The sequence below is a fragment of the Botrytis porri genome (assembly GCF_014898465.1).
Source record: "Botrytis porri strain MUCL 3234 chromosome Unknown BPOR_016, whole genome shotgun sequence".
In the NCBI taxonomy this organism is placed as follows: domain Eukaryota; kingdom Fungi; phylum Ascomycota; class Leotiomycetes; order Helotiales; family Sclerotiniaceae; genus Botrytis; species Botrytis porri.
In genome coordinates this window covers 305133-317668 of record NW_024066090.1, presented here as the reverse complement: position 1 = coordinate 317668, position 12536 = coordinate 305133, and the positions used below count along the sequence as shown (strand labels likewise).

The window sequence follows — 12536 nt, the reverse complement described above, 5'->3', positions numbered from 1 at the left end:
ATCCTCCATAGTTGATAAAGCATGATCTCCACACCAAGCAAGCAAACAAGAAGTCACGGCATTAATATTGGATAACCAAATCGGTTTTCCATGTTTCCGCCTAGCTATTAAGTAATTTCCAAGTGGGAATGATATCGAGGCGAATCAGTTGTTCGAATGCTCTCTGAAATAGTCATCCGCTTCCTTGCTTTTGAAGAATTCGCCGAGCTACTAACATCGCCGAGCTCAAATCATCCCACCTTGAGAGTTACTCATGGTCTAAATTACTCGATCGCCTATGTCGGTGTCATCCTCGTGCAGCTAGTAATAAGTAGAGCACAGTATGCACGACTCAGTACTTATATTCTTTGAGTATTTACCATAAATAAGGGCTCTTTCTCTCCTGCTCTTCACTTTTGTATGTCAAAAATCCTCATTTCATTATGGTTTCTACTACAAGCTCTGATCGAAAGGGGCAGCCCGAAGACAGGGTTTCCTCTTCACAACACCTCGAGCAACCCACTGACGCCGAACGTCTTGCAGCCACAAATAGAATCTTGAACGATCCTTTAGCATCATATGATGAGAATGAATTAGAAAGACTTGCCGAGGTTTACGCTCGAAAACATGGGCTCAACGACTCTGTTGACATTTCCGCATTCAAGGCCGGAGCATTACTTGCAAAAGATTCAGATAGTGTTAGAGCCAGAAACGAACTTTCTAGGGATGAGATAGAATATCTGGAGAAAGAAAGGACAAGTAAATGGTCTCTGCCATCGCTTTTCATCAAAGTCATTTTGCTTTGTTCGGTTTGCGCAGCCGTTCAAGGTGTAGATGAGAGTGTCGTAAATGGAGCGCAGATCTTCTACGCTCGTTTATTTGGAATCGATGATGAAAATAGTTCTTTGGACCCATGGCTATTAGGTATCACAAATGGTGCCCCGTATGTATTCAATTCCTAAATTCCCTTCGAAGTTCTAGCCCTTACTATAGCCGCCGAAGCCATCGCTAACTTCAGACTTTCAAAGATATCTTGGTTGTGCAATTGCTGGCTGCTGGCTGACTGTTCCATTTAACAATTGGGTAAGTCATTTACACTCCTTTCATTGCTAAGTGCAGTTCCTTTTCTTCTTCATCCTCTTTTCCATCAAAACTTTCTTCGATAGGCAATACTGACTCTTCACAGTGGGGGCGTAGAGGCACCATCTTCGTCACTTGTTTGGTCTCCGCACTGACCTGCTTCTGGCAGGCATTCACCAACACCTGGTGGCACATGTTTATTGCTAGGTATTTAAGAGAAACCCCTAAATTCTATGAAAAATTTGACAATCTCTAATATTTGATACTAGGTTCATGCTCGGAATAGGTTTAGGTGCAAAGTACGTATAGTTACCTATCTTGCCTTTTATGATATCAGCAAGCAAAGGGCCCTCATCACTATTGAATATCTTCCTAGCCATCTCTAATATCGATTCTAACGTTACCTAGGTCGGCCACTGTACCCGTATATGCTTGTGAGACCTCTCCAGCATCAATCCGTGGCGCCATGGCAATGCAATGGCAGGTATTTACTGCTTTTGGTATTATGTTAGGTTTTGCTTTTGATCTAGCCTTCTACTATGTTACAGATACGGCACCTAATATCCATGGACTTAATTGGAGACTAATGATGGGATCTGCCGGAGTTCCTGCTCTCTTCGTTTGTTTCTTTGTTTTCTATTGCCCCGAATCGCCTCGCTGGTACATGAGTAAAGGGAGACACGAAGAAGCATATCAAGCAATGTGCAGAATCAGACACACTAAGGTCCAGGCGGCACGTGATGTGTTCCAGATGCACATGCTTCTCGAAGCTGAGAATAACATGGGTTCCGGACAAAGTCATATCAAGCAATTGTTCACAGTGCCTCGGATTAGAAGAGCAATGTTTGCGTCAGAGATCACAATGTTTATGCAGCAGGTAAGTTATATGCCCAGCTTCAATTGCTGGAAACACGAAACCTCGGTTAGCTCATTTTGATGAAAAGGGGAGATGCATATCTCTTTCCCTACTTCCAATTTTTGCCGCCCTCCACATCAACAAGACATTGAATATGATAGCTGACATACGTATTAGTTCTGTGGCATCAACGTGATCGCCTATTATTCATCCGTAATTTTCGTTGACGCTGGCTTTTCGGAAGTCAGTGCTCTATGTGCGTCCTTAGGTTTCGGCCTGCTTAACTTCCTCGGTGCGCTTCCTGCAATTTGGACAATCGACAAGTTCGGTCGGAGATGGCTTCTACTATTTACCTTCCCGCTTATGTCAGTCTTCCTGTTCATGACCGGCTGGAGCTTCCTGATTCCAGAGGGAACTACTCGCATTGCCATCGTAGCTCTAGGCATCTATCTCTTTTGTTTGGCTTACAGCCCGGGAGCCGGGCCTGTTCCATTTACATACTCTGCAGAGGTGAGAAAGTTGCTTTGCTGTGTATAAATAGCCTAACCCTAACAAATTTTTAGGCCTACCCTCTCCATGTTCGTTCACTAGGAATGTCCTTGGCAACTGCAACCACTTGGTTCTTCAACTTTGTCCTCGCCATTACATGGCCATCAATGCTTAGAGCCTTTAAGGCCCAAGGCGCTTTCTCTTTCTACGCCGGTTTCAACGTTGTTGGCTTCTTTCTTACCCTCCTCTTCGTCCCAGAGACTAAAAATAAAACCTTGGAAGAATTGGACCAAGTTTTCAACGTTCCTACGAGAAAGCACGCCGCATATGGATGGAGTCAATTTACTTACCCCATCAGGCGACATGTTTTAAGAATGGATGTTGAGAGGCCGAAACTTTATGAGAACCTGGCCCAGGATAACAATCATCATTACAGTCCTGCCTCGACTATGAGGGCTAGAGACAGAGGCGACAGTATTGAAAAGAACGCTTGATTGAGATATCTTAGTGTATCCGTATCATTCAATGGTTCAAATGAGTCAAACCTTTTGAACAAGTTAGATCATTCAAAAACATTGGAGGGCTTAAACGACCTCAATCTGCTTGGATGGTTCGAACGCTTTTACCTGAAAATCTCCGCTCATTTGAACAATTCAAAGTTTGGAAAACTTTGTAAATAAAGCTTCTAGCTAAAAGTTAATAATTGAATCTCAATCACCAATGTAAAAATTTCTGTTTGGTTATAATGAATTTTCTCTCCGCCATGCCATAATGCAACATCCAGTTTGATTTATATCGGCGTTTTGATTGGCTGCCACGAAATTTACAATTCATGGTTACATAAAAGTGCATTGTGGCTGAAGACATCTGCATCTGATCGTGGAAAAAAAGGACAGCGCGGATCTTCATGCCTCCATCGAGCATCATGATTTCCCCGTTGGTGATTGATGCATAGTGAGTCAATAAGAACCCCATTCATCACGGGAGATGACCGACAGTTTACAGCTGTGTTACAATAGGATGATGGATCACTCGTTCTGTGATTTGCCAATTGATAAACCAGCGCAGTGAAGTGCCAGAACGGCAGACCTACAAAAAAGTGTCATTGCATGCTGCCAGATGCCAGATTTATTGTGAAGCATATAGTTTTTTAAACCCCTCTCCATCTCAAATGTTTCCCGTCTGGTTCTGTGAACCGTGAGTTAAGCAATTTATTATTGCTCAAATATAAGTTACAAATACATTATGTTCCCACTCATAGCTTTACATTTGTAACTATAGCATCATGTATATGGCTCATCAAGCATCTGCAAACCGCTGTCCTCTTACCTTTATATCAAATCCCCAATGCAAATTTCACGACGCCATATTCAAAATTATGGTTATTTTGGCATCGAGCAAATGACACTGAGCATAAAGCTCGATATGCTGCTCATAAAAAGTACGGTACTGTTATTAGAATTGGATCAAGAGAGTCAAGTATCAACTGTCTTGAAGATGGCGTTAAAACGGTTTATGGTGGTGGATTCGAGAAAGGGGAATGAATGGTATTCGATTTTCTTGAATTATGGGTATGTAATGATATCCTTCTTAATGCTTTGCTTTTGAATATTCTTTTGACTTATGTCCATGTTCAGCCATAGCGTTTTGTTTTCTATGAAGGGGGCACCAGTACATACTGAACGCAAACACAAGTTATCTCATGTCTACTCCAATTCTTTTGTCCAGGCGTCCGAGGCCTTGACAGAGATCTTGAGGAATATCACCTACAACAGATTATTCCTCGGATGCGTGTTTGGGCGGAAACAGGCACACCAGTGGATATACATCAAGAAAACAAAGCACTATTTATGGATCTTACGAGCGCATACTTGTTCGGTCTCAAAAACAGCTCGAGCTTTATGGATGGTCCTGACAAGAAATTGGTTCTACGGAATTTTGAGCTAAGTCTTGGTGGGCTATTCTGGAGACTCGATGTTCCTAATCTTACGAAGTGGATGGGTTGTTTTGGCATGAGTCCGTTGGATGAAGGAATAGCTTCTGCTTCCCAAGTGATGGAAGACTTCGTTCTCTCAATGGCCAACCGAGCACGAGACACTCTTCAATCTGAAGACGCTAACGAGATAGACTCGTATCCAACTGTCTATGGACAACTACGCCAAAAGCTTGAGACTTCGGAAACAGTTTCTGCAGAGCAAATATACACAGTGGTTGCTGCAGAAATGCTAGATCATATCGCAGCTTCATATGAAGGATTATCGATCACGGTAAGCTATTTGATGACCGAGCTCGCTCGTCATACATCTTTCATCTCGCGTCTCCAGAAGGAACTACTTTCTGTAAATCTGGACACGACGCCTTCGCAACAAATCGATTCTTTACCATTACTAAATACTATACTTATGAAGACACTAAGACTCTATCCTGCTGGTCTAGGAGCATTTACTCGTCAAGTTCCGGAAAAGGGCGCTATGATTGGAAAATACTCTATACCGGGCAGTGTTACTGTCAGTGTATCTGCATATACTTTACACAGAAACTCGGACGAATTCCCCGATCCTCTGAAGTGGAATCCAGATAGGTGGTTGGATGCGTCTCCAGAGGCAAAAAAAACAAATGCTACGATGGCACTGGGCTTTTGGTAGTGGAGGAAGAATGTGTATTGGGAACCATTTTGCTATTCGTAGTAAGGGAAATATCCTAAAGTGGAGGGGTTTATTATCGAGACTTGTGAAAAGTTGCTGACAAGAAGGTAGTGATGAAAGCGGTCATCGTAGCAGTTTTCAAAGAATTCAGAGTGTAGTAGTGCCGGAGACGAAGATAGAGCAAGTGGAAGATTTTACAGGACATCCCGCAGACTATAGTCTTATGCTAGCATTCAAGAAAGCAGGTACAGGCAGATCTTGATCGATTTCTCAATATTCTCTCCTTCCGACAGAGAATCCAGAGAAAATCAGCGAGCCTCAAGAATATCTTGCTACTGTCCAAACATTCGCTTTGGTAGGGCTGCCTATAGTTATATCACCTCTCAATAAATAGAATATGATAAGAGAACTGGGTTCGTGCTGCTGTCTCCGGTAACTTCGTGCGAACTCCTGAATCGAACCCTTAAGATACATGAAAATGCTTCAAAAGAGATATTATTTGATACACCTCCTGGAAGTAGGTAGGATAGTCGGATTTCCTATTATGCATCACAATACTCGACTTCACTCAGATATATTGTAATGTTCAAGAGTTTCAGTTGATTTTGTTCTCGATTGATATACTGGATATAAAATAGGGTCCGGTATTATTTATTTCGATTAATGTATTGAATATATTTCTGATAGTTGATAAGTAGCTGTATATATCATATATAGACATGATGTTTTCTAGAAGACGAACTGTTTATCCAGGCACCCTATTCGACTTCAACAATTATTGAAAGAGACAAGGAACCAACACGCCATGGAAAACATGTGCCGCAATCTGCACATCCTACAAAAACCTAGGTATTGAATAGAAATATTAAATAACGAGTCCCAACTCTGCATAACCGACATCGTCACATCTCTACGTTATATGTACATTTTTTTTTGAAATTGTTGGGAGGAGATACGTAGCTGCATTGCTTGCTCATTTAGCCGATTTAAGCTACCTATGCATCTGTTTTACATCAATAAGTCAAAAATTAACCTACCATTTGAACGATCTTTTGATCTGCAAGATCCTTTTACCAAGTATTCTTGCTTTTCTTACAGCAGATCTCCAGCAATTCCGAATCTCTCCCGCTCATCAACATGTGGTGGCCATTAGGCAAAAATTACCCAGAATCCCAACCGGCACAGATTGATTCCAAAACATATGATTTTGTCATAATTGGCGGTGCGTCATATCCACTATTCTCTTAATTTCTCAACTCATTAAAAATCCCCTGTCCAACATCTGCGGTCATCTCAGGGGCACCGCGGGGTGTACATTAGCATCTCGACTGAGCGAAGATCCCAGTATCTCCGTTCTTGTCCTCGAATGCGGTCCCGCAAATGACACATGGCTATCCCGCAATCCTCTTATCTCTTCCGATCCGACTCGTCCAACCTTCGGTGCTACGAGGTGGAAATCCGAACCCATGAAATATTGTGATGATCGCCAGAGAAGTAATTAGCGGAGACGTTTTGGGGCGGTTACTTCCAGAACTAATAGTATCATTTATACACGCGGGACGGCTGCCGACTATTATGCATGGGCAGCTTTGGGCCATTCTGAGTGGAGCTATGAGAAATTACTGCCCTAATTTGTTAATAGCGAGACTTCCCTTGACTATCAGGACTCAAGTTATCATGGAAACACGGGTGATTGAATTCACATACACTATTTTCCCTCCTCCAGCACTGAAATATGCATTCTATAGGACCATGGATTACCCAAACTTCACTTACTTCAACTAGCTATTCCAAGCCTACCGAGCGTCAGCTTCCTTGAACCATTTGATCATGATCTCACTTCTGACTTTCCGTAGTTTCACTAATTGTGCCGAAGCGATGGGGTCCATTGCCGTCCCAGATTGCAATGCTCCGGATGCTCCCCCCCGAAGGAATCGCAACACTCTCTCTTACTCTCAGTAAGCGCAGAGAGCGTGTATCCAGTTTTGAAGCGTTTCTTCCCAAGAAGATTGCGTCGGAAAGACGAATTTTAAGGTTTGCACCAATACTCTTGTCTCTCGTGTTGTATTTACGGAAGAGAAGGGGATTCCGCGTACTGAAAAGGTACTCTTTAAATCCTCGGATTGAACTTCTGAAAACTCGCATTCAGTAAAGGTTAACAAAGAAGTCATTGTGTGCTCCGGTGCGATAGGCTCACCGCAAGCGCTTATGCTCAGGTGTGTTTCCTTCTTTCCCTCGGTTTAATGATGCATGAAGAAGAACATGAGAAAGAAAGAAAGAAAGAAAGAAAGAACTAACGTGCCAATCCCGTAGTGGTATTGGGCCTCGTAAGAGTTTAGTGGAATATGGTATCAAAGTAGTGCATGGCCTACCGGGGGTTGGATCTACGTTGGTATGCTTCGGGTCATTCTCATCAATAGTGTATACTAACTAATCAACCTACTCTGGTACAGACAGATCACCATAGTATCCCATTCGCTTGGGAGATATCAGCAGTCGAATCACTAACTTCCATGGCAACCAGCCCCTTAAAATCGCACGGGAACTTTTCGAATACATCTTCCTCCGAATCGGTCTCTTGAGTATTCCCGTTCAGACCTTAGCTCTCTATGTCCGCTCTCGAATGATCAAAGAAGATAGTACTGGACTTATCAAAGAAGCTTCAACTAAATCTCCTGATCCTCAAAGTCTCATCCCCGACATTGAGCTCATGCCACTTTCCACAAGCGGAATGGATAATTTTGACGAGCCGGAATTCATAAACATATTTTCTAAAACCCCCATAATTTGTGTTCTAGCCACGATTATTCAGCCGAAATCCTCTAGAACGGTCCGCTTGGCGTCGTCAAATCCACACGACAAGCCGAAAGTTGATTTTGGAATCTTGTCCGACCCCTCGGATTATATCATTGCTCGCAGCGCCATTCGACTCACACTTTCCATCACAGATAAAATGAAAGCGTCTGGTTTCCCTCTTCTTCGAAACATTACTTTTCCTGTAGAAAGACAAGAGCTTGATGTGAAAAGCAATACTACAGAGAAGATGGATAAATTCACCCGTCGCCGAATAAGAACTTTTCACTATGCATCTACATGTAAAATGGCACCCGAACATGATTCTAAAGCCCCGGGAGTAGTCGATGACGAATTGAAAGTCTATGGTGTGAAAAGCTTGAGAGTTTGCGGTACGAGTATTTTCCCGCAAATTGTATCGGGACACTTGCAAGCACCTGCTGTCATGGTGGCAGAGAAATGTGCGGATTTGGTCAAGAATGAGCTATGAAAGACTCTATGAAATAATTGGGTTGGTTTCGGCGAATCTTTACCTTTCTGAAGGGTTAGGTTTTAGTTCGTGTTAGTTTGTGAATGGTGAATATTGCCCATGACCCTAATTCATCGGGGGTTTATTAGCGCTAGTCCACCAGTGGGGTCTCAGTATAGCGTAATAGGCCCTTGGCCTCAATTCAAACCATTGGATACATTAACAAATGTTGAGTACTTCTCGTTCTAGCGGAAGTCTCAACTTCTACATTATCTCTTTTCGTTGATGAACTTTCATCTTGCTTCCGAGCAAGAGTATGGGAAGCTCTCTGTACCTTTATATTCGTCAATGGAATTTGATTAATGGAATGAGAATTTGGGACTGTATTAGAGCAAAGAACTTTGCAAGAATAATGGTATTAATTAACTAATCTCGCTGTTCATCGAAATTCTATCATTTATACTCATCTTTCATCCGCCCCTTTTATATACTTCGCTCCTGCAATTCTCAAGGAAAATTTGTGTATCGCTTTCAGAATACTGTGGTCTCATTGAACGCCCTCCCCAATTGGTCCAAGACTCCATCAATCCAAGTCCCATTTAATCCATCCATCAAAATATTATGTTCCATCATAACACCAGTAGAAATAACCCAAGAAGACTTTTTTTTTTGCACAATGAGTGTAGGTATAGATCAATCGCAGGCAATGAATGCAAATCTAATCGGTAGCCTCGGGAGTAGCTGTCTCGCTAACACCTTGACTGGGCACCTCCATAATCTTAGGTGGTATGCCTTCCATCATTGACTTTCCATCGAGGCTCAATCCGCCCAAGCTATTGAGCGGCAATCCTCTTGGGTTGTTCTCCTTCATCTTCTTCTTAAACTCCCTTTCAATTCCATGTTTAACCGCATCCAGTACGGTGTCCACGATCACCCTAGGTTTGTATGCTGGCTCAGTCCCTTCTTGGTAAACTCCGGTTCGTACCAAGATAGAATACCAATCATTCTTAGACTTCTCGTTGAATTGATTGGTACCTCTGATATCAGATTCTGGGGTATCGCCGACGAAGTAAACAGTCTCGGGAGGACGGTTGCAGCGATGTTCGTCCTTACGCCATTGCTGCAACAGTCTGGTAGCAAATTCAAAGGTTCCAATTTGAGGCTTTCCGAAAGCAATGGTTTCTAGCTCTTTGCCTTTGGTGAGGTCTGTGAAAAGCATTTCGGTCATTTTCCGTAAAGCGCCCATACCGAGACGGACGTTTTCGTGAGCAGCTGACCAGACAATATCGCTATGGGAGAAGTAGATTGGTGGCCCTTCATCAAAGGTTTCGGATAGGGTACCAATATATCCTCCCTTAGACATGGCAAGATCAAGCATAATTTGAACGTCGCTAGCCCAGTCACGACTATCGGCGAAGACGAATATAGCTTCGATTTTAGTTTTGCTATAATCGCGACCACCACGTGAATTTTTCAATTCTTCGGTAGTGAGTTTGCGGAATGGAGTAGTATGCTCGTTGTCTTTAATGATATCACCTGGAGTGATAACATCACGGAATCCGTAACCTTCGGCAACCTGTCTGCACTTTTCACCCTCACCTCCAATTACAAGAACAGTTTCGTATTTTTCAACCATTTCTCTCATAGGTGTGTGACCTGGGGAGAATTAGCATTTAAGTCGCAAGTGAATTTATTCGATCTTTCAATCAAGATCTCTGGTGTTGGTACATACCACAAATGAATTGTGAAGGCGACACTTCGATGTCTAATTGTCTTGAAAGATCAATGCATCGTTCTGCTTCAGTCTTTCCGCCTCCATTTGTCAAGAATATGTATGGGCTGAAGACGTGTTAGCAAGGGTTTCTTCATATTAATCATGACAAGCAACATACATTCTGATACCGTATTCGTTCTCTCCATTCAACATTCTCATAGCTTCAATAGCTTCTGGAATTGGTTTGCCCCCACGAATGAGAACGCCATCGATATCGAAGGCGTAAGCAAAAGAATCAGTGGTGGGAACATCAGCAGGGGTGAGTGGAGTTGCTGGTGAATCTGGAGAACTTGACGACGATTCCTCCTCCTCAAGGTTGAGAGCACTGAGTTCGTTTCTAGCATTTTCCAACGAAGCTGCAAAGTTTCCTCCTTGGTATGAAGTTGCTCGAGATAAAGGTTGTCTCATTGATCTTTCTGGAACGACGACGACCGGTCCGCCGGTCGAAACTTCTACTACGTTGGTAGTCATACTTGAAAGTCTGCGAATACCAGGTCTGGGTCTGGCAGCTGCAGAAGGTTTGAGGGTGGAAGAAGGCGCCATTTTAAGTAGATCTAAGCGTAGTACAAAATTGGAGTAAGTTGGGAGAAACAGTCAGCGATTGACTTTCGGGTAACGGGAATTGCTTCGCCCGTTGGTTGTTTGGATTAAGAAGCTGCGGTTAACTGCGCGCGCTTCTCTTATTTGCGTAGGAGCAATGATTCTGTGGGTCGAATATGCTATGCCGGTCTGAAACGTTTGACCAGGAAAGGTTATGATTGTCAGGTAAGATGCGCGTAAATCTTATTCAATAAACGTACGCCTTGAAGTGTTAAACGGTTGACGCGACCGGAGAATTGAACGATCCTAGACAAGAGATATCAAGAATATAGAAAACAAGTTGAGAGATAAGTTGATAGTGATCACCCGAATTTTAAGAGGGGGGGAATCTTTAAGTTTAAAAGAAGCAGAAAGGCAAATGTCTTGATTCAAATAAAGTAGGTCCGTCTCTGGACTAGAGAGGAAACTACTCTCTAAGTATGTTCGGGCCTTAGACTAAGTGGAGTATCTTTTAGCCTTGAATATCTCTTCAATGATGATGATTGTCAACTTCATCATGGGAAAAAAGCTGAACATGATGAATTGGTGAAACCGCTTTCTGTTAGTATGACATCGACCAACATCTTGCTCCATCGTGCCTGCGAGCCTGCCTTCATGCTTGTTACCTGGTCAATATTGATCGGGATTTCATTGTGTGGACCCCCCTAAGTATTGAGGTACGCAAGATTCGCCCCCACTGCTGTAGACCCTGTATATATCTGAAGTTGTCGAATAATAAGGCACCATGGTATTGCATAGGGTGCTCGGGTGTCTAGGGGGGGGTTTGATCTCTTTCAAATCAACCGGTTCCCGTCCTAGAAAGATCGGCTCGGTGGTTTACACTCTTGTACAGGAATGCATTTGCCTTTGCCTTTGCCTTGATATCCTTGTGAAAATGCTTCCGACTTTTACCGTCGATTGTTACATGGACCGAAACTTTGACTGCTTAATAGTTGATGTTGTTAACTTGTTTGGTTAAGAGCTAACCCGAATACGTTTCATCAACATATTTTGCTGATAAGAGAAAGTCTTGGATCTAGGGGTGATAATTATGACGCAGTTCTGCATACTCAGTTCCACTAAACCCAATTTTAGATGGCGTGGAAGGGATGAGTTGGTGGGATGGCTCGATGAATGGAAGATGGAACGGGTGGGGAGATAACATTATTTTTGTCTAGGCGCCCTTAAGAGTTCCACTTAACCACGTAAAAAAATTGAGAAAGGAAGAAACTTGCTATGTAACTTGTGCCGATGAGAGCGTACTTCGTATACTTGTACAGTCAGATTCGATCTCTGCCAGAGGTAACGATCATTATCAAATCGTTTCTAATTGCAGGGAAATTGATGCCATTCAGACAATCCACTCTATTTCGTAACTTCGTACGTACCTGTTTCCAAGGCTTTGAAAGGCAACGAACGACGATGGAGACAATTCATTTGCACGGCCACCTACCTAACACAGCCATTGTCCATGGATGAGGCCGAGATGCTCGCATCATCGGTCATGAATCGTTAAGTTGGAATCGACTCGTGGCGGTTGAGCATGTTAATTTTTTTGGGGGGGGGGGGGGGGAGGAAAAAGATCCAATCGGTTACCGCTACAGAAAATGTGTATCGTTATCAGATCGATTGGCGCTATTGAAACAGATCTATAATCTCTTTTGATGAATCCTTCGGAAGGGGAATCGATGCGCCCCTGGTTTGGGTAGAATGAGTAGGTGGTACTGAAACATAACATGCAGCTGCGCATTGGAGAGTAGAGAGTCCTAAAGTTTGTGCTCTGTACGGAAAAAGAAGTACGTTTTCTAAGTCGTGACTCGTGCCTTTTTCACCATGGGATTTGTCCGTGAAAGCCAAATTCTTAGACTCGAT

The 12536-nt window shown here is 43.0% G+C and overlaps 4 protein-coding genes across 4 annotated transcripts; 3 read left to right on the top strand and 1 right to left on the bottom strand.

Moving 5' to 3' along the window:
* Positions 1–422: 422 nt before the first annotated feature.
* On the top strand, positions 423–2898 carry EAF01_010313 (uncharacterized protein; the record flags this gene model as incomplete). Its single annotated transcript, XM_038918570.1, has 7 exons — positions 423–922; positions 1008–1062; positions 1166–1266; positions 1329–1358; positions 1468–1936; positions 2093–2425; positions 2479–2898. The coding sequence occupies 7 exons, from the start codon at positions 423–425 to the stop codon at positions 2896–2898; spliced, it is 1908 nt and encodes a 635-aa protein (XP_038765795.1).
* Positions 2899–4191: 1293 nt separating this feature from the next.
* EAF01_010312 (uncharacterized protein) lies at positions 4192–5311 on the top strand (the record flags this gene model as incomplete). Its single annotated transcript, XM_038918569.1, has 2 exons — positions 4192–5045; positions 5161–5311. 2 exons carry the CDS (start codon positions 4192–4194, stop codon positions 5309–5311), a joined length of 1005 nt encoding a protein of 334 aa, XP_038765794.1.
* A 1473-nt stretch (positions 5312–6784) lies between these two features.
* Positions 6785–8332, top strand: EAF01_010311 (uncharacterized protein; the record flags this gene model as incomplete). The annotated part of the gene is made up of 5 exons (XM_038918568.1): positions 6785–6854; positions 6906–7007; positions 7199–7265; positions 7363–7441; positions 7574–8332. 5 exons carry the CDS (start codon positions 6785–6787, stop codon positions 8330–8332), a joined length of 1077 nt encoding a protein of 358 aa, XP_038765793.1.
* Positions 8333–9029: 697 nt separating this feature from the next.
* EAF01_010310 (uncharacterized protein) lies at positions 9030–10628 on the bottom strand (the record flags this gene model as incomplete). The annotated part of the gene is made up of 3 exons (XM_038918567.1): positions 9030–9967; positions 10044–10150; positions 10204–10628. The coding sequence occupies 3 exons, from the start codon at positions 10626–10628 to the stop codon at positions 9030–9032; spliced, it is 1470 nt and encodes a 489-aa protein (XP_038765792.1).
* Positions 10629–12536: the final 1908 nt, after the last annotated feature.